General features: G+C 36.1%; 1 protein-coding gene across 1 annotated transcript; it reads right to left on the bottom strand.

Annotated features, from left to right (window-relative positions):
• Positions 1-846: 846 nt before the first annotated feature.
• On the bottom strand, positions 847-22,238 carry LOC144452903 (transcription factor SUM-1-like). The gene is made up of 3 exons (XM_078144113.1): positions 21,555-22,238; positions 4,330-4,447; positions 847-1,419 (listed from the first exon to the last, which is right to left on the bottom strand). The coding sequence occupies exons 1-3, from the start codon at positions 22,125-22,127 to the stop codon at positions 1,304-1,306; spliced, it is 807 nt and encodes a 268-aa protein (XP_078000239.1). The 5' UTR covers positions 22,128-22,238; the 3' UTR covers positions 847-1,303.
• Between the last annotated feature and the right edge of the window lie 912 nt (positions 22,239-23,150).

Here is a 23,150-nt window from a genome sequence, read left to right as displayed (position 1 = left end):
AAATCCCAAGAAATGTAAGGTAACTAAAAATCTGTTCGAGTTATGTTTTTAAAACAAGAACTATTCAGCATTGGCAGAGCTATTCCCTCTATTTGTAAATATTGGTCTTTTTAAATCTCTACTGAACTATTTTTAAAATGGCCGATTTGAAATCCTCTACTCTCTCATAGTAAAACAGTAAATGTGCCAGGATTATGAAAAAATCAAGTTTACCAAACCTTAAACCTGCACTAGCTGCAACTGGGACATTTTTATTTCATCAAGCAACCAAAGATCTATTCGCTAAAATTGCTCAGTTACTTATAAATGACATTGTACCTGTAAATTTATACTGATTGATTTCGGTGTAGAGCCATGTTTCAAACCATGTTTCAATACCTTTATATGGTTGTGCGCATTAAGTATGCGGTTCTGAAGTATAGCGAATTTCACAATACCGTTCGGCCGTTCTGTTGGATACAACCACGCAGAAACCAATAGACACTTTACATGCTACACTTTAAGATAGCAAGATTGAATGAGTACAGTTTCTTGCTACATTTTGTCTACGTGAAATGAACTACACATGCCACCATAGTGTCATCAAATGAACACCGCAAAGGACATTTTACGCGCCATTCATCTGGTGTTTGATACATAGAAAAACATTGGCGTCCGAAAGTCTGCATGGAGTTGCAATACATTTAAATGGTTTATTTCATTGAGACTAAATGTAGCAAAAAAAATGGGATTTTGAATTGTTATGAGGTGTGGCATATGCAGTTTCTTTGTTGGGTTGTATCAGACAGTATTGTGAAACTCACTGTACAATTTCGGTCATACAATTTATGCTATAGAGATTGCCGCATATTCTGCCACATTATGTCATATGAATAATTACGTTTAGCGTCCAGAAATAATCAGACTGGCCAATGTAGGAACTGATTTTACGGTCCGTACTGTATAATAGAAGTTAGATACGTTTGCTCACCCTGTTATGTGTACGGCTACGTAACGCAATTTACATATACATGATTAAATGTAGCATCAAAATGTACAAAAAAAAGTAAGTCATATATCAAACAGTTTCAAAAACAGGCCCTGGGGTCCCTGGGGTCCAGTTGCTGCTAGTGTAGTTCTAACATGAAGTGAACACAATTATCATAATTGTTTGTAATACTATAAATTTCACAGAGTCATTTCGAACTTTTTACACCCAGTAGAACATATACCGATAGTAGAGCACCAAAGCGCAGTACATATATATTTTGTAATTCCCTGATTTGAACGCGACGTTTCTTCATGAATCACACACACAAATATCTCAGTCGCCCGCGTTACCATTCATCTTTCTGATGTCCTTGGTGGCGCTGTTTGGTGAAATTCTTTCGACAATAAGAGACAGTCGATCGAGACTGGATACTCCATTAGGATCATAACCTGTGTGACAAAACAAGTGAGATTGATAAACCAATAAATTGAAACCATACATGAAAATTGACAATATTTGCGCAAGAATCTCCAAATTAGTATCTGTAGACTAGAACTACTGTGAGTATCTGGAAAGCTGAAGTGGGATTTAGGCTTGCTTAGTTTCCTATGAACGCGTGTGTGATGAAAATTAACTCTGACGATTCAGACACTTTTGATTAGAGATGTTAACCAGCGATTTTTTTGGAACAACATCACTGTATTCATTGTACGACATTTCTCCAAATATTTCAAGGGGACATGTCGGCCTAAATACTACACCATCTAATGAAAATTGTACGCAGATGACAACATCGTTGTATAATTGTTTTCACATTTTTTGACGGGACTTTTCATTAACATTTCCTCCGAAACTTTCACGATCTGAAGACGTGTCTTTATATCACGTCTTGTTAAAATAATTTTGCTTGGACATTTTTCAATATTTCTTTTGAAATGACCATTTTACGCAGACGACAGTCATCGCAGATTCCGTATCACGTTTTTGTTCGAATATTCGTGGTGATGGGGAATGAAAAGAAACAAATAAACATTCTGTATCACTTTGTATCAGTTTTAGTTGAAATAATTATCGATATGTTTTATTTTTACGAAATGTAACAAAAAATTTACCTAAAACGACAACAATCTCTCAAATCACGTTTGAGATATTGTTCGAATACATTTGGTGGAAAAGGTATTTTTTTAAATGAAAACTTTACGCAGCCACCAACACAAATGTATCAGACTGAGTCTTGTTCAAATAATATCGGCACATGTCCGGGGAACAAACTTCTTGACGACGACAATTTTCGTTAAAATATTTTTGGGGAACATGTTTTGTTAACTTATTTTTGACATGAAAAGTTAACGTACATGACACAGGCAGCGCCAAAATAGGTGACGTCAAACAGTCTGTCAGCTTCTCGTCTTCAATTCATCATAATGATAGCGGTCGACCACCGTGATCACCTACTGACCTAAGATTATCAACGTGTGTCCTAAATATCAAAACACTGCCTACACCACTCCCCGTAATGCTGGAAATTGGGTTCAGCGTATCAAGAATTAGCGACTTGTGGCCGCAAAAAAAGCTGAGAGGAATTGAATCGACACGCGACTCTATCCTTAGCAGCGGGGAAACGAAGGGGTCGCACTGCGTATCATAACAGCTTGCAAATTAAGAACGCATGGAGCAATTAGCAAATTAATTTACTGGACACCTCCCTCAAATGAAAAGAAAACAACATTTTGACAACTTCGATGACCAGCTTGAGTAGACCGCTGACATATAGCATGCAGGCTTCATGTCTCTGTAACTACTAATTTGATACCAATCTTTGATAGAAATTAGTAGATATGTTTTCTATTTCCTCCATTCCAATCTTACACGTATCAGACTATTTCTATTTTATTGGGTCTAGAAATGGCATTCATTTATGACGTCATATGGATTGAATTGGTTGAAAACATACTCCAACAGGATAAGTTCAGAGAGGTTAAATTTGTCCTCAGCAGGCTCGTTCGTCTGCAGCGTATCTAAATACAACAGGTCTTATCCTCAAATCTCGAATATGCAATAAGCATTACTGATCTGTCAAAATTCTCCAACGATGTTGAAATAACCTTTGATCTTTGACCTTTGCTCGAGTAGAATTGTATTGGATTATTCAAAAAGCAATCTGTTTTACTTGCTCGATGATTTATTTTATAGCAACAATAAAATAGGTTGATGAGAGAAAACAAAAATTGGGCGTTATTTTTGTAATGAAGAGAGAGAGAGTACTAGTGTCGCCATGGTTACAACTAATTACAGACGAATCAGCACATTACATTGCCAATATCAAACCCGAATTTTTTTATCAAATGATTTGATCGTATTTCTGCATGTCTATAAAGTTAACGCGCTGTGTTGCTGGAATATGTGATAGCACCTGATCGTTTGCTAAGTAACCCAACTTCTACATTTCTCTACATAGTTGGTGTCTGTATACATATACAGCACATTGTGGGTTACTGTTCACTGGCTCCGTTTAGTACAACCACCCAGAAACCAATATGAAACTGCACATGCTACACTTTAAGATAACAAGATTGAATGAATACAGTTTCTCGCTACATTGTGTCTAAAATGAAATGAACAATCGTGCCACCACGGAGACATCATAAAAACATCGGCACCTGCGTGTCTGCACATAGTTAAATTGTAGCAAGAAATTGTGGTCTTGCTATCTCAATGTGTAGAATGTACGGTTTCGTATTGGTTTCTGTGTGGGTGTATCAAACAGAGTCATTCAACAGTAAACTGCACACATGCTGACTCATCGACCTATACACATACATGTGTGCGTCTGTATCTGGAGTATTGCCATACTGCAAATCTAAACAGTGACAGATACTACCAAGCAAGAGTGACTATAGCTTTCCAAATAGCACGATATTTTTAATCTCACACTTTTTTGTCAGGAATTATTCAAAATAAAATGCAAACACTGATAACATGCACCCAAATGAAATGTGGCATTGTATCTCACCGTGAGCACAAATAAACTGTTTTGCGAGATAAAATGTATCATTAACGCGCTATCAGTGTCTGTATTTTGTTTAAGGTAATTCATTTTAAATTGTGTGAGATGTAGAAAGCACCGCGTTGAATCTGTATAGTCACTCTAGTTTGGTAGTAACAATACAATACACTGATAATCCCAAACACAAATTGGATGGTAGAAAATGAGACAACACCACTGTTCTCTTATTTGCGTGATATGATGTATAAAGTGACACAAAACCTCATTATTTGAGTGAGGTAATAAAGACCCACCCCTAAGCTCCATTATAGTCACAATTATAGCTAGTATATGTATGATCTTAAGATCTTACCATTGATCGCTTCCATCTCTGATATCTGATGACCAAAGTGATGTAATTTTTCAGAAATCAAGGAGATAGGACTGGATGTCATGGAACCAGTACTGTTACTTTCTGGACTTCCAACTGTCTGTAATTCAAATACAAACGACGAAGGATAAGAATGCAGTTCATAAACAACAATAAAATGATGTGCATACCAATGTATATCTCAACAAGTGTGTAACATGCAGACCACCAGGTTTGGTTGAAATGTTTTTCTTAAATATCAGATAAGATAATACTACGGACAAGAGGACGCAGGAGTGGTCGGATCAATCATATGGTGACTGTTGGGGTCTAATCTTTCAAATTTTTTTTATTTGAACCGTTTAATGCCTGACACTTTAACCCTATATATATATATATGCCTGACACTCTAACCCTGTATATATATATATATATATATATATATATATATATATATATATATATATATATATATATATATATATATTACTATATGTATATATATATATATAAAGTTACAGAAACCAAGTCACCTCACATAGGGTTAACACAGATGCTACTGGATCAAACAAATTCTGACACAAGAACCAAGACACGATCATTGACTCTTGCAATGGTTTAGCCTAAGGCCTAACAAACATTTGTTTGGTTCCAGTTACCCGACCGCGCCTTGATTTTCTCTGTCTTGATTTTTACATATTCAAGAAAAAAAAGAATAAAATCGCGAAAATTGTGAAGTCTCGCGAGAAAGAGTGGATGCGAAAACTGACATCAACTTAAAAAGGCAATATAAAACTGTTCTTCCAATCTGTAATGCCTGTACATCTGATGAGAAGAAACCAAACAACACAAAGACCATATGGAAAACAACTGAAAACATAACTACCTGAACTTTACACTCACATATGAAAAACATGTATATAAAAAATCTGCCTACCCCGACCTATTCTAAAATTGAGCGTAATCAGAACCACACAATTTGTTTTTGTTAGGCCTAATCTGTCGCAGTATAAAATAACAAATTGTACTTCTACTGTATCGACATTCTTGTGTGTTGTGTTTAATACAATAATTATAAACACTACTGTAGACAGAGATAATTTAGTACACACGATGTAAAAATCTGTTAACATCTTTGTGCAGTAATTATCAAATGTGTAGCAAAAATGACGTCATAATAATTGCATGAAACATGAAAAGGCACAAATTGATGTGTCAAAGAAGAACTAGCACAACTACCGTTCTTACTACCAAACTCAAAGTGTAATATCCCACATAATTTGATTTCATGCCTTGAAGCTCTTTGAAAAATATTTATTTTTAATTTCATTTAGAGTTTACTGTCAAATATTTTGGATTTTGTCTTTCTGTGTAGAATTAGTATTTGTTATCAAAAAGCCAATGTAATGAGTTTCTCTAAGTCCCTGGTTTTCTTCTTTATTTAGGTGTCCTTGCTAGATTGTTTTCTTCTTTTAGTCGTTGTTACACACTGTAGTGTGTAACTGGATGTTCTTGAACTTACAAGTATTATACATACATACATACATACATACATACATACATACATACATATATACATACATACATACATACATGCATACATACACACATACATACATACATACATACATACATACATACATACATACAGTGGATTTCACAATATCGTGCAGCTTCTCCGTGTGATACAAACACACATATCTCAATAACAAACTGCACTTCCAACACTTAGCATGTCAATGTATTGCTACATTTTGTCTAACTTAAATACATGTAAACCATTTAAATGAATGTACTGCAATAAGACTCAGACACGCGGGCGCCAATGTTTTGACGTATGCATTTGATGTCTGCATGGTGGCACATCAGTTCATTTCACTTAGACAAAATGCCGCAAGAAACTGTGTATTCAATCTGGCTGTAGCATGTGTAGTTTCTAATGAGATTCTGCATGGTTGTATCAAAGAGAGAAGCTGACTCTGCGGTATTTTGAAATTCGCTGTAGGTCTAATAATATTGATATTATTATTTTAAATAAATAATATAGCACCGCCTATAGTATTATTCTTGAACAGTTTACAATATGTAGCCCCTCACTCGGTGCAATGGCACAAGGGACTTTTATCCTTCCTCGACTCTATGGGGAACATTCAATACATTTCAGTCTTTATGTGCATATGATAAAACAATCACATTGCAACCTTTATCCTAGTAGGTCCCCAATTATACAGCTGAATGACCTGGGTACAATCGTTAGTTCAAATCCTGATCTTGACCTTCAGAGTATGACAGAACCAAACGGCAGCGACGAGTCTCAGACCGGTAACTTGCAGATTCTGAGTCGGTCTCTCAAACACCTCGTCTACGGAGTTTTGGGATTATTTTATATCATCATTCTTACAACTTGTCCGGATTATTAATGTAATTATTCGTTTTTTATGTACAGTTATAGTTGTTTGTGGTGTCAAACTTTAAGTTAGTGTAGACTAATCGATTCGCCATTGTTTTGCAACAGATTGCTATTCTTCCAGAAAACGCAAAATGCTCTAATAAAAAACGCGGGAAGCGTGATGTCGTCTGCGCAGACATACTGACGCTTACATTTGCAAATGAAAACAAAAGGTCAAATGAAACAATATGTCGAAGTGATTTATAGATGGTCGAGTATGTTTTACTTGTTTGTGTACGCCTTATTGAATTAATTTTTATCCCTTCTAGTATTCCATCCTGTCAACAATTCTGATCTGGCGTCGTATTTTTATGAAAAGGTTTCAAAGAAGGACAAATCCAAAACTCCCATTCAAACCAAATGGGAATACATTTTCTTCAATTCGTAAGGAAAATTACAAGCTGTATCGTAGCTTTATGCGTCAACTTTTCCCAAAATGAAATAAAATCCTTCTAACTTCAAAGTATCCGCGTTTAGGAATCGGAAAGTCGGTTTTCAAATGCACGACCTTTGATCTCTACCGGAAATGTAGCTGACTTATAGAAATCACATCTGTTTTTAACGTGACTAATGGCACCATTGGTTTGAAAGTAGCTCCTCGTCTTATCCAGAAATGTAAAAAAAGAGCTAGAAGAAGAATTGTAGATTAAAACGACATCTCGTGGTCAATTTTTATTGCCTCAATTCCTGCGGACGGATATCAGCGCTATTAGCGTCTATTCACGTTTGGTGTGAACAGACCTACAGACTTCAACTCGTGTAAAAAATGTAGTACCATGCAGCAGATTCTTTTCAACTTTCATTCACTAATCGCCCATTGACTTGGACATCAGTATCATCTACCAGTCTACGACTATAATTAGTTGGGTTTGTTTTGAAAAAAAACCCTGATGATTTCAATCATCTCGTTACTCAACTTTAAAGACTTTCTGTGTTTTTTTATTGTCAACTTTATGTGTTTGTTGAGGATGGTAAGTTATTTGTATCATTGGCTTCAACGTCAAATATTGTCAATTGTAACATCCACAGTTCTATATTTCAAAACGGAAGTAAAAAATACAGAATTAAGATATTTATGGAATTGTGGTATGTATAAAACGCACACACACAAATCTGCAATTTGAGCAACACACGATGGAATGTATGATTTTTTGTTAACATTTTAGCAGGCCCATCCCGGTGTTGGTCGAAAGCTGAGCCGTTCGCAGATCTGTAGGATTACACGGATTGAAGTTTGACAGATACGTACTCGTGGTTTTGTTAAGGCGAAGTAACTATGGCAACGGGAGTAAGAACCGGACAAAACATTGTATGTTAATTTGGAGTGTAGGTAGATTGGTTGAGAGGGAAGATTTTATATGACGGTGAAACTCGAGTAGATCTCACCTACTTGTTGCCCTCAACAAGACCCCAGGTAGAAGAATCATGAGAAAGTGGCTGGGAAAAGCTGGCAGACTTTACCCAATTATAACCCGAAGCAAAAACACTGGTAGAGAGCCTTGGGAAAATGAATGAGAAGACTTTAATATCTAACACAGGAAAATCGTGGAGCAGACTATAATTTGAGGTATACTTTGAGAAGACCTTAAGAGCGATGCATCACTTTAGACCAACATAACATCAATATTTGAATACAATGACCCACATGGCATTGCCATGTGTGAAGCTATGATTTACGATACGTATGCGAGGTTCATGTTACACAAATATGTACACATATGACTCTGTGTCACACACGTGGGTACTTAGCTTTGATTTGCAATATACCTCCATACTCAATGTCACCTATAAAACCGAATGTGTGTCTGCAATATGGTATTTCACAATACTCTGAGCATGGTCAGGTGCGTAGTTTGTGATAGTTTGCCTTCAGTACGAGACGAAGACTTGGTCATTTATCTATTTTGGAACATGTTTAGAGACGTCAAAATCTGTTCGTTCATCTTAGAAAGAGCTACCCAAAGTTCCATCATGATGTTTTAATGCCCACGTTATTATTTTCATAACGCCATACTTTTCCCTTGTGACTGCAGTTATGGATTGTCCATAGTAGACAGTATGGTGTACATCACCGTTAACTGAATAGAAGTCAGTCGACCATGGCATTGCATGTTTGCTTTGTATGCTAAGAATCTGCCGATACAACTGTGCTAAACCAACCGTGAAGAAAAGCTCCAATGTAGTGTAAAACATGTGAATATTTATTTGTTTATCACAAGCTCCGTGTGTGTACCTCACATTACTATGAACCGGTATAGTACGCACATCATTTCAACGCACTTTAGGTGTATCTTTATGGCCATCATAATACACTATAATAGTTTTCAAACGAATGATAAATGGACCGCTACTGAACGCAACGCATTGAAGATGGCAGTATTGGTACGAAGCTTCGAAGTACTGTAGCGTGCGACAATGTTGGAATGTAGTATTACTGTGTGTGGACATCGTGACGAGAAAGTTAGCTTTGTGATGCCAGCTTTGACTTTACAGTTTCTATATACACCACAATGCCAAAATATAGATATAGTATATTCAATTTGATGGAGTTCCTTGCTTACAATTTTCATACATTGATATATTCCCACCCCCTTACGCCGCAGCAGTTGTGCAAATCACATCCACCCATCCATCCATCTATGCATGCATCATGCATGCATGCATGCATACATACATACATACATACATACATACATACATACATACATACATACATACATAACATACATGAGAGTGTCTGAGTCGCAAACTACGAAAACAAAGTTGACTCAGTAACGTGCGACGTTCAAACAAAACGTTCTTTTTAGCAGAGAATTCCATTATCTAAAAAGTAGCTCTGCTGAAATCATGTGACGTTAAAATGTTGATAAGATGATATTTGGAACAACCCGGTGTAGATATCTATCATTACGTCATTTTTTGGTCCAATATCTTAACATTTAATATTTAATTGAAATTTAAAAATGATGCGGCAACTTGCACACTAATGTTTCAATATGAAAATGAAACTAATGAGAACCATGACGTCATAAGCAGTGGTGTCGTGATAGACAAACAACGTTGGGTCACTAGAGAAAGTCTGAAACTAGAGACATACAATAATTTTATATATCTTCTGTAATGTGAAGGTTATCTTTTATATATTTTACATGTTATCAACATTCGTTGTAGACTAAGCACTTCAGCTCACAACTTGGCGACTGAAAATAGGAGTGACGTCATACTTAGAGATAGGCCATGGAGATTATGTATTTTTTTAAATCGGTAATTCAATCGAATATGCATTTCATAATAACTCATTCTGTATATCAACAACTGAGAAAATTATATCTCACAATTTTCTTTGCAATTTTTCATTCAGCTTCCTAGACAACTCAGATTTTATTCGTTAATGAGAACAAATCATGTTAACAATTTTGCATTTTCCGTTTTCTATTTACGTCAAAATATGATGAAATTGGTTCATTTTTTTGTCAAGGTAGAACTCTACATTAGCATGTTCTCTGTATATATTAATTCTGTACCTTAGGCCGATGGCTTAACTAGTACCAGTCTCGGAATAAATAATAATAATAATAATAATAATAATAATAATAAGATGATTTGTAATGCGCCTCATCTCCGAAGAACTCGAAGCGCAGAGGAAGAGTGGATACAGAAATAGTTAATGGAAATGTGAATTTAAGGTAATCTGTATTAAAATAAAAGAGAAGAAAAAACAGTTATTAGCAGTTGAAGAGGAGAGTTTTTAGAGAATGTCTGAAGGTTGACAAAGATTTGGAATGGCGGAGATCAAAAGGGAGGTGGTTCCATGAAGTAGGGCCAATGTAAGAGAAGGATCTTTCACCGTAATGTTTTGGTTGACACCCAAAGCAGTGCAGTGTATAAACTATACCAGTTACGTTGTTCTACCATCAACATTCGTCCTATCTTCACAAAGAAGGGCTTCTGTTTATTTATATACTGTATCCTAATCTACTACACAATGTATCTTGTTTCTATACGACATGATAATATACGGCTTGTTAAGTGTTACCAACACTCGAGATGTCTGAATGTATTTATATCTTCTAGGCCTGCTACTTTAATACGCACACAAACTGAACGCATAGCATGCATTGTAACGTTTATCTTCCTGCAGCATTTTATCGTCTAAAAATTCATCAGTTACTTATGACCATTTTTGATGATATTGCTTCTGTTGTTGTTGTTGTTGTTGTTGTTGATGTTGATGATGATGATGATGATGTTGTTGTTGTTGTTGTTGTTGTTGGTGGTGGTGGTGGTGGCGGTGGTTGTGGTGGCGGTGGTCATGATGGAGAACGCTTTCAATGAACCATAAACTACCTTATACTTGCGTGCACCCATCCTGCTACTCTTGTATGTAACTGTTTTTAGTTTTTACATGAATAAAAGTTCCATTAAAAGGTTACTATGGTGATGGTGATGGTGGTGATGATGATGATGATGATGATGATGGTGATGGTGGTGGTGACGATGATGATGATGATGATGATGATGTTGATGATAACATTGATGAAGATAAAAGATGATAGAAGAGAACAGGCAGTTAGGGACTGACAATTTAGATAACAAACCAGATATTACTCTTAATTACCTCCCATCGCCATGGTAATAGGTAAAGCAATATTTGCTTTATGAATATGACATCACAGACAACATAATGTTTCCACATCATTTTTGTGTCAGTGTGAATGCACAAACATTGCACAAAGTATGATAACAATATCGTATCAACTCACCATTGCTAGCAATTGAAGATAAATAACGTTGAGTTATTCTAAAGACTTGGCAGTGGTTATAATAAAACTTCAATGTTATTTCTAATTACAATCAAAACAAATCTAATTTCCTGCCTATTGATATGGAGTGTTGAAACAATCAATCTGTATTCTACTGACGGTTTAACAACACCACCAGCAGGGGATTGCCATGACATCATTACCCGGAGAGTCGCGTACCGAAGCCATAGGCTACATGCTTCCGATCCAAGGCTTGGGATTAAGCGGTGATATATCATCAGCGTTCCTGCCTTGATGACTTCTCCAGACATGGTTCGGACACACGTCATCACGTTGAAGTTTTGCTATGATTTAGTGCTGCTTTGAGACACGTCTGTTTTATGTTCTAATCTCTTGATACTTGTCAATACTTTACACTATACATCACTTTGGTAAAGAAAATATCCCCTGTTAAGAGTATCAAGGCATGGGATACCGTATATTTCGCTAATGTACTCTAATATGTCTCTCTCGAAATCCCTACCCCCCCCCTCTGTCTGTCTGTCTGTCTGTCTGTCTGTCTGTCTGTCTGTCTGTCTGTCTGTCTCTGTATATGACTGAATATTTCACTATATTTCTTAGTGAAATATTCAGTCCTATAAGCAATAGATAGGACATTGCATGTATAAATCAATAAATATATCAATAACTGATAATCAATCAATACATCAATTAATGCATAAATCGGCCGTAGAAGCTATAATTCTATCTAGCATTTCACTCAGTCAGTTTGTCAACTAATGCGATATTATTATCAATGCATGTCTGCGTTTTGGATCTACTATATCTCTTATATATATATATATATATATATATATATATATATATATATATATATATATATATATATATATATATATATATATATATACATATATATATATATATATATATATATACTACTATATCTATTATATATATATGTATATATAAATACTGAGTTTATATTTATATATATATATATATATATATATATATATATATATATGTGTGTGTGTGTGTGTGTGTGTGTGTGTGTGTGTGTGTGTGTGTGTGTGTGTGTGTGTGTGTATACCACATTTATAGTTTGTTCATTTGAACTTTCTAACTTTCTGTGACGAAAATAAATACGGTAATTGACAAAGGGTAAAATGTTGCTGACTAACCAAAGAATTCAAACTTATGGAAAATAGCTTTCTATTAAAACGTTTCCACAAAACTAATCATCCATTTATCTTCATTGGCAGGGGTCTACAGTTCAAAAACTTATTAAGACGTTTGTTGTTTACTGGATATTAATCATCGCCAGAAGTATGAAATGAACATCATGTGTGATAATCAATTACGTGCCTTGGATATACAGACGTATCAGGTATTGAAAGTTGTAAGACATGAAAGTTACTTTATCAAAACTGAGACACAATGTTTGATATGAAACTCGTCTGGTATTGTGTGCATATCTGTGTACGTGTCAAATTATTCATATAGTCATTTATTTTGGATTTTTTAATTTATACAACAATTTGAAAAATCAATGTGAAACCAATTCCTTGTTTGTAACTCGATAAATTGCAAAAGACCAATAAATGTGAAAGATGGTTGCTATTGTACATATAATAACAAAACTTTTTTTTAGTCATTTTCTAGCATTTTGCAATGTATTGAGTTACAAACACAGACTTGGTCTCTGTTATTTTACATTCATTTTTCAAGTAGGAAACCATGATAACATTGTTTTATAAATTAAAAATCCAAAATAAATATCCAATCCTCATCCGTATGGCTACTTTTTTAAGATCTGGAAACACACGTTCAATAACAAGATGTAATGGTATCAACTTACAAAACTAAAATATTGAACTTTTCTGTCAACGTTACAAGCACGGGGATCAACAACGAATAAAATCTCGACGAAACACGTGGTATTTATTACCGAGACAAGTACACAGATGGCCAGCCATACTTCAGTTGAACTTGTGAACGACATCGTAAATATATCTGGATCAAGCACCAGGGGAACGATCACTGTTCACTGTTGATTTATATTCAGAGTATAAAACTTTACTCAATAAGGCCATGCATTGAGGTCACATGCTATACGTCGATTCCGAGTCACTTTTTGTATTTACCATGGTGGTTGACTGATCGTGGTAATATATTAAGCAATGCATTGTCACTGATTGGAAAAATATCAAATGTTCTTTTTTCGATTTGGATTCATAATTAGATTCGTACATAAACGAATTTGATAACCTTGGTATGGATTCGGATATTTGTAAATGTAAATGAAAGATTGACGACATCTTGAAAAGTTTTAATCATGCATATGTGTGTGTGTGAATCGCATAGACGTGTCCGAAGGTGGTAGAAATATTTTCGTTTTTATTATCATCATCTTGGCAATTTTGTTAACGGCAAAATGGACCCTTGCTGTATAATCATGAACTCTATACAGTTACTATTTCTGGTTTAAAATGAACAGAAAACTTATCAACAAGTCACAAAGCTACACCGAACAACCAAACTCTCACAAGCTTTCCCTTATTCCATACAAGTGCCAGAGACTAAAATGAATGACAACTGATGCGGAGAGGTGTAATATATAAAGCATCTTACTAAAAAACCAACAACGTAGTCCTAATAGGAAGATAATGTTCCCTTCTTCGTTGCCGGTTTTTTCTTTCTATTTTCCTTCTAAAATAAGACATAAAAATAAATAATGGACTCGCTGATGTCATATCAAATTGATTTGTCCCTGATGTTAAATGTTTATTTAAGAATAATGTATTCCTATAAATAACTCCGATAAAATTTTGCTTTCGCAATATCAGTATGGCCCAGCAGTAGTTCTGCGACCGCTCTACGTGGTCAGAAATTACTCTATGTACCTATACCACAGCTATCATTTACATTATTTTCTTGGTGTGTTTTTTAATACTTTTGCTGAACTCAAAGTTTACTAATGCTCATATTTTACTTAATACGCTTGGTGGTAGATTCTATTGAGGACACAAGCACTCACTTTGTCTTCCTTTGTTAATTAAGACACGAGTTCTCTCTAAATGTGTTCTGAAAGTCGTACTCTTTCCAACCACTACCGCGCATCTATTTTGATTCCAATCCAAATATGTGTGCAGTTAAAACCTGTAATCTGGAAACAGAGGGTCGTCGAGCATAACAATATTTTTGCTACATTTCATCGCCTGGGTCGATTAAAATCTCACAGTTAATACGTTTCATTGTCTGGCCCAGGAAATAGTATTGCTATTAATACAAACACGCTATGGTTTCCTTGTTTGTGATAGCAGATTGTTACACTGTAAACAATTCATGACGCACGGTACTTCTGTGAGGATCATCGGAAGTGTACATTGTTACACTGTACATGATTTGGCGATGATCTGCTGAGACAAACAAAGGGAGCGTAACGATGTTGCGAGAAAGTAGCAAGGCAGATGAGATTGCTATCGACCCATACGAACCCTCTGTTTCAGGTTGATTACTTTCAATTGTACATCAACTCTGTGTCTGAAAACCATCAAAGAGCTAATTCTGCCATCCCAAAGTCCCAATATTATTGCAATAAATTCTGCAAATTAACTACTGTTTACATAACTACATGAGCTAACATTTGCGAGGTGTTGTATTTAGTGTTATAAAACAAACAAATTGTGACGACCCTCTTCCTCTAACTACCTATTTTTCTTGAGTGTTTATTTTACTAGTGTTAATTTGGCGTTAAATGTAGGCCAGGCTTGTGGGCTCAAATTACGAACTGTCAAAGCACTATTTGAAGACGGATACAATTTGTGGTGACGGACTGAGATAAAAATTTCTGCAATCTGAAATTTTAGGCAACGGCAACCAATACTTTCACAAGAAACTTCGTTCGAAGGAGACTTTGTTCAAAATATGAACTAAATGACCGATTCAAAGGAGTAGATATTTCACAGTTCATTGTAGTTACAGACAAGGGTCAAGTTTTAGGGTACGCCAACGTGAATTAGCACAACAGTAATGCTGTTGTAAGAATTGCCAAATAGAATCACTGCGTAAGAGTGGTGGAGTTTTTTTTACTCTTTCCTGTCTATGTAGTGACATGAATGCTTGCCTATAACAAGGACACTCCTAGGATTACTGGCTAATAAGAAACACATTGCAATGGATGGAAGTGTTTTTTATGAAGACACTGAAAAATCCTTCATCAATTTTACTACCCAAACGAGGTTGGTATGCAAATAGAGCAGCGCAATGTGTTTTACATCTCTTATCATGATTCATGCAATGAAATATATAAGGAATATGCAGATACTGATGGCATAATTATATACAAAACGACATATTTAGACTTGTTTTGGGTGACTTTCGATATATAGCAGGGCAGAAATATTGTTTTGTTTTTAAATAAAATGTATCATTCATATGAATGTGTGCAATATATACTTTATGCAAATCATAACAGAAAGCTGTGTTGATGACAACATAACTTCGTGCTACAGAATCTCTAAACCCACCTGTTTTCCGTAGTACCAGCGTGTCAAAGAGGACTAAGAGCAGCCAATCATGTACTTTGCTCCTCATATCTGATCTTATTTTCCCAGTAAATAACATATCAGCCTTAATCTTGTATACGAATTCAATGGCAAGGTAGTAATAGTCAATTTGTCACCGTATTTTTAGCTTTCCATAACCACAGATCATTATTTTTAATTATTACAATGGCAGTAGTAGGTAATGCATTGCAGTCGCAATATTCTGAATTTGCTGATTGTGCGATTTTGATTTACAGGAACATGTAACGTTCCTCCCACATCTGTTGCAATACTCCAATACTATATATTTTGCAATAAAACGCTTCCTGATGGGTTCAAACATGCCTGACCGCAAAAATGTCCTGAACTCGCCCTGGCTTATGACACAAATATGAACATATCCTGAAATTCTCTTGTTCTGCGTGTGGATACACCAACCATATGTTCATTATTACGTGGAAATTTATATATGGATTTATGTGTCGTGTGTTAGAGCTCAATGGCGTTGTAGCATGTAATGTGTAATGTGGCCATGGAATCTTTCAAAAGACGACCCATCACAGACAGGCAAAGTTACTTATACACAGAACTGGTGTTCTATCAAAGTTCACTTAGAAAATATTGTCAAGCTTGTGAGAAGTAACAGAATCTAGCCTTTACCATGAAGTGCAATTATCCGGGTTCCCTAAAACGGCTTGTGACCTTAGTCCCAATGAGGACTAGAAATTAGGGGATAAATCAAGCCAACCCTCATATCAGATTGTTGAAACACAAGAATGGTATCATTTCCTAGTCACGTGCGCCCTATTTACACCATCTGTCATGGATGCATTGTGCTAAAATTAAGGACTCTCTCTCTCTCTCTCTCTCTCTCTCTCTCTCTCTCTCTCTCTCTCTCTCTCTCTCTCTCTCTCTCTCCCTTCCGCCTCTCCTTCTGCCATTCTACATTGCCTCTCTCCCATTTATCTCGGGTGCTGTCGTTGTCAATTTATCAATGTGTGTATTTTCGCTTTTTACAACAAGGAGAAACAGTACTTAGGAAGACAAATTTGACTAATATTTGAAATAGAACTTCTTTTTTATAATACCTAGCAATTGCCAGACCATTTACAATGTTGGCTGCTAGCTATCACATACTGTATTATGAAATTATTACATTCTCTGCATAACTTTGATCTGGAGTATTCAAAATGTGCCTACATTGTTATAAGTTCGTTTACCTGCCAAGGGTTTTTTACCTAGGAAAATATAAATCGACTGAAGGGTTCCATGATTATCAGTTTATATATCTAGTGACTGAGACAGGGCTTCAATTTGCTTGCAATAATATTCACACTTGGAAGTGTTTGTTTTTGGTTGTTAGTCGTCTGCAGGACTAGGCATCGGTGCGATTCACGACATGCCCCGAAGGATTCGATCAAAACAAAGAAGCTATCCCCTACTTTACAACACATGACTGGTATCAAAACACAAGCCAATTAAATGAAAAATTCCACCATGATCACAAGCGATTTTGTACAGCTGGAGTTATCAGCAATTTATCGTGCCATGTCCCTTAGCTGTGCTTCTGTAAATGAGTACATAATCGAAACGGTTTGAATCCTCAGCAAGTTTTGCTCATCATGCGATCAGTGGGCTTTTCCATTGACAAACGTTGATTCTTCTGTTGGCGTCGTCTGTAACACGTAATTTGTGCCTGTCAAATTTGAAATATTTATACGCACATCTGAAAATTTTTGTCGAATATCAAATTTGTTTTAGACCAATATTAAATGTTTGTTACCTTTGAATGAAGTTGTATCAAAATCTACCTGAAAATCCGGATTTTTGGTTCACTTTGTTTGGATTGAACATTTTATGGAATCACTAACAGAATGGAGTCGCCATTTTTGTCTTGAATACTTGGTACTAATTGAGAAGATACGACCTTAACATCGGTAGTAATTGGAAATTCTGTTGTTCTGTTCGGTCAAGCATGCCAAATCTCACAGAACTCAATTGCAACATGCAGTATTTTCGCGTCTATCAAAAATGAAATTTAACTGAGTAACGCTGTAATATATTGTATGCGAATGTGCAGTTTTCGATATTTGTATCAGCAAAGTTTATCGCTGTTTGGTTAATACGAAAAAATGAAAATTTTAATCTTTTTATGTAAAACGGGGTTTTCTTCCATTTCCATCGTAATAGGAGTGTTGTAATCTCCTTTACCACACCGAAGACATTACACAGAAACACGTATGGCTTGTTTAAATACAATGCACAGGTTGAGAGATATCGAATGATACAAAACTGTCTTCAAAGTGAAATTCCACTTCCAACTCCTCGCAAGGTTTGACATATTTCGGGATAGAAGGAATTAGAAACTAGCGTCCCTTTAAAGTCCAACTGCACGGTGGCAAAAATGAAGTGAAAACACCACACTCATTCAGGAGTGTAAATACTAATACACAAGACTACCAGATAAAGGCACATCGCGTCCATTGGGACATATCACTTGCAAAGCAAAAATCGCCTACAGCAAGTTGACACACGGAGAACGCTTATTTAGCGACGGTCTAGTGGAATCACCCTGTAATATTTTTGATTTGCTTGACTGATCATGTAGCGGGTGCTCATTTCCCTTCAAATCTCTTTGCGCAGTGTTTTCACAGATCGTTTAAGACGCAATCAAGACGTGATGATAGGGCGTCCTCCGTTCTATATCCGATTTTAAAAACAGAAACGTCCAACTTGGGAATTCTCGTATTTTGATATCCCGCTTTTGTTTCGATTAGAAGCCAACATCTGATATATGTTCACAATCGATTTATCGTCTTGCCGTGAACAGTGAAGTGTGGGAATTGGCTTCAGCGTTAGATTAAACCCTACTCTTGGATGTTCTCAATAGTGTCATCACATATCATTGACTGACTAGGCGTTAGAAGTTAGAAGAAAATACATCGCTTCAAACCCAGTCTACGAGCACGAATTTTGGACATGTAACATAAACATACTCTTTTTTTCCAATTGTTCACCAGTTATTAAGTTAAGAAGTTTCTCTAAGAATATATAACCACAAATAAAATATTTTAGCCATGCGCTTCCATATTTATTTTTCAGAGTCTCTCTCCTTAACATTCAACTGATCTGCACGCCATACCACTTTCTAAACTCCACAGTATTAATCTGATGACTGCAATGTTTAATATTTCAACTGTTTACTCATAAGATATAGGAAGTCAACATATTGTGGTCAGAATCTAAAATACATCGACAATACTAAAAAAAATAAATGTCTTTCGTATAACCATTTCTCTGAAAATGAAAACCTGCATAGTCGAGTTTGTACTTTTGATAACATTCGATATAACTTATACAAACTTAACAAGCATATATGTCTAAGAATGGCAGTTTTAAAATCTGTCTACCATGGCGATACGAGACGACCACAGTAGCAGCACATTAGCGTGGCACTTAGTATCCCCGGAGTAGGAAAGAAAACCGATATATAACGCACCTCATCATATTTTGCCTTGAGGACTCCACGTTGAAACCAAAGCTATCAATAAGTAATTAATTTTCACTAACTTTCCGTTTCTCCGTCATTAAATAGTATCCTTGTCGGTGCGATTTCCTACAACATCTTAATCTAAAGCGTATTCAGGGACCGAACGAACCGGGTAAATCTTCCTCCAGGCTGAGCACTATGGTCACGTTAAAACGACGTGGACATCATTATAGAAGCGCACAATTCCGTCTTTACTTGACTTAAATGGCACTGATTAAGGAAACGCACACCTGCCTCTGGGACATATAACATCCCTAGTTAAGATTCGAACCACTAAAATACTCCTAAAGGCAATGGGACGTAAGGGATAACATATACCCAAGGCAGAATGGAATGCAGACCCTCTGCTTAGTAATTCTGTTTTGACTTTGCGGCTGTATCTTTACTGAAGTCGTTATTTTTCTTCGCAGGACAAGTTTTATTTCCTTCGCGATACAAGTGCAAGCCATTATTTTATGATTAACAGAAGACCCATGTAACCATAATTTATGCAGAAAAATGTTTAATATTCAAATTTTCAAGTTGTTTAATCTGCCCTGTCATTCGATCTTTCCGAACAGTAGGCAATGAGGCGAAAATAATAAGAAAAACTCCATTTATATTCCATAACACGGCGTAAAAAATATGGTAGGTAAGTGGGAATTAATTGTATCGGATTTTAATTCTATTTGGAGGGAGATTGCTTTGCCGCTCAGACAAAATGCTCATCGATCACAGTACCAGTCTGATAGTTTGGTGAGTTGTAAAAGAAGCAAAACGAAGACAGTTATAATCATGCCAGACTACTTAGACTACTGTATAAATTCAACTCACAGACGTACAAGATCTGGTATATCTGGAATAGGATTTTGACACAAAAATGAGCAAAACATTTAGGTACACGGAAATAGAAGCTAAGTCTGACCATTTTACCCTTTTCAATGTAAAAATATACTAGTTAGGCTTAAACTTGGGTCGGTCGGGTTATCTGAGACACATATTTTGTTTTAGTTTGCACGACAACAACTAAATTATAAGCAGAATAGTAAAGTAAACTTCTAAACTAACAAACGACTAGACTAACAAATTCAAGTTCCTTTCTACCTTCAGCTGCAAATAATGTGCGTTCTCACTCCCCCTCTAATAGTTACACTAACAACTCCACATCTAAACTATCTCTGGTATTTTGCCATTTTGGTTCTCGTTTGGATGGGTGGCATATTTTCATTTGATAAAGTTTGATCAAAAAAGGTATATCTTAGTGTATATTACCTGATACATTCAAGTTATTTATCGTTGCTTATATTCTTTTCACTTCAGCTCAATAAAACTAAATACCGTGAGGGAATTTCTCACCTGTTGTTTTATATTTTGTCATTTAAAAAGTTAGCACAAGTTAAAATTGAGAACAACACAACAGAATAATATAAATAGTGCAGTAAAAATACCTGAAAGGAGCCAAACATAAATGTCAAAATAGGGAAGATAAAAATTCCTATTATGGATAAGTTAAATGTAATATTATAAAAATTAAACCTTGTTTGATACAAAAAGCGAGCATTAATTTATAGTGGACGCGAGAGAGAGAGAGAGAGAGAGAGAGAGAGAGAGAGAGAGAGAGAGAGAGAGAGAGAGAGAGAGAGAGAGAGAGAGAGAGAGAGAGAGAGAGAGAGGTGTAGAACAAGAATAGCACAAAGTGATGATACAGCGATATTGATAATGTAATCACACACTCTCTGTGTGCCTTTACCATGGCAACCGAATCTAATATACTTATTGCCCGCAAAGTTAAAAGAGCAAACGGGATGTTTCATCCTCTCACATAAGGTAAATATGTACGTCTACCACGATCGAAGATTGGTACCCCGTCTGGTAAAATATAAATTAATGAATAAAGCAGCTGTCAGCCCTGCAAAAACAAGAATAACTCCCCTCACCTTTGGACTAGCAGACTCTCGTCCTGAATCCACATCACTTTTGTCGGAGGATGAAGCTCGTTCTACATGTAATAGTTTTTCAAGTCTTACAATGTAGTCTATAGCATTTCGAAGTATTTCAACTTTTGGCAATCTTTGATTTGGGTTGGAAGCTGTGTGTCGCTTCAGGACCTCGAAGGCTTGGTTAACTTTCTTCAATCGACGCCGTTCCCTCAAAGTTGCTGCTTTTCTTTTGTCAACCGATACAGCTTTCTTCTTGCATGCTTTACAAGCCCACAGGAGACATTTTCTCTGAGTTTGACCGGGGTATCCTGGCGCCAAGACATGTTGGAGATGTTCATCCTCGTCTTCACCCGTGTCTTCGTTTTCTCTGTCTTCAATTGGGTAACAACCACCTCCCGATGTGGTCATCCCGTTCATCTGTACGGACTCGGCCAACATTGCTCGGTAATAATGTCCGTGTCTCCGGTGTTCACAAACATCTTGCGCTCCTTGACCCATATCATCGTACTGTATGCTCTCGTCAAACTCAGACCTGGCCAGAGGTGTGTAACGGCAACTACTCCTTATCATGTTTGTAGAGAGATATTGGTATCAACAGATTTACATGTGTTTGGTGGTTTACTGTCAAGTGTCTTATGGAAGTGTCTCTACACGACTCCTGGTATAAATGACCCGCTAATAAAGTCATGCACACTGCAGCCTAACAGATCCGTAATATACACCGATGAGAAATTTAAAGACTATATACGCATGCGCGTGGATGAAACTGATGACCAGTCGGTAACAAACATAACAAACACCCATCGAGGTAAGTTTTGAGAAAGCAGATCACCGAAATTGTATACAATACATGAAGTTATCAGGTCAACCAAGGAATATACATGTTTCGTGAATAAATTTATTCTAACTGGAAAAAAGTTAAATATTTGATGTCATGAATTTTGATTTTTTTTCAACTTGCGTAGTTCGAAACATTCAACTAACTGGAACTCTCATATCAACCTGCGTAGAAGACATGGAACGGTTTTGGTCATGGTGGCGATCCATCAGAGCTTGCATTTAACACTCGTGCAAAACGTATTTCATCTCATGTTCTGTCTTTACAGGAACGGTTTGACATTATTCCAGCTCATTGGTAGGCATAATTAACTACAGACACTATTCGGTTTGCCCGAGTGACGAAGCTTGTCTCAGCTTGCCCTGCGATGGCAGTTTTGCACTGGGACTATAGCAATCATATGACAACACATAGACAGTGTACTTTAACATATTCTTCACTTTACTTGCGTTGAAAAAATAGTTCAGATGTACAGCATATGACACCACACCACAATAGTAATAATTATACAGTGGACTGAGATAACACATCGCGTCTGCTTCAGTCTTGCCAGGGGTTCTGTATCAGAAATTTGGTATACAACTAATAACACGAAATATCAATGTAACAGTTAAGTTGGTGTTTTGATATTTTAATTTTATTTCAAATCATGATGGAAATAGTAAACTACAAATTATCTAACAAAAGAATTCAATGCATCGTTGTCGCCTGTTATCGTGTGAAATCCAGTGGTCGAATGGTTGATAAATTAGCTT

The sequence above is a fragment of the Glandiceps talaboti genome, chromosome 23, assembly GCF_964340395.1.
Source record: "Glandiceps talaboti chromosome 23, keGlaTala1.1, whole genome shotgun sequence".
NCBI classification, from domain to species: domain Eukaryota; kingdom Metazoa; phylum Hemichordata; class Enteropneusta; family Spengelidae; genus Glandiceps; species Glandiceps talaboti.
This window is presented reverse-complemented; position numbering and strand designations above follow the sequence as displayed.

Coding starts and splice junctions, on each gene's coding strand:
- LOC144452903 (XM_078144113.1), bottom strand. CDS start 22,127: ATGATAAGGAGTAGTTGCCGTTACACACCTCTGGCCAGGTCTGAGTTT. Junction 4,448..21,554: donor GAGAGTCTGCTAGTCCAAAG/GTGAGGGGAGTT, acceptor TTTGAATTACAG/ACAGTTGGAAGTCCAGAAAG. Junction 1,420..4,329: donor AGAGATGGAAGCGATCAATG/GTAAGATCTTAA, acceptor TTTGTCACACAG/GTTATGATCCTAATGGAGTA.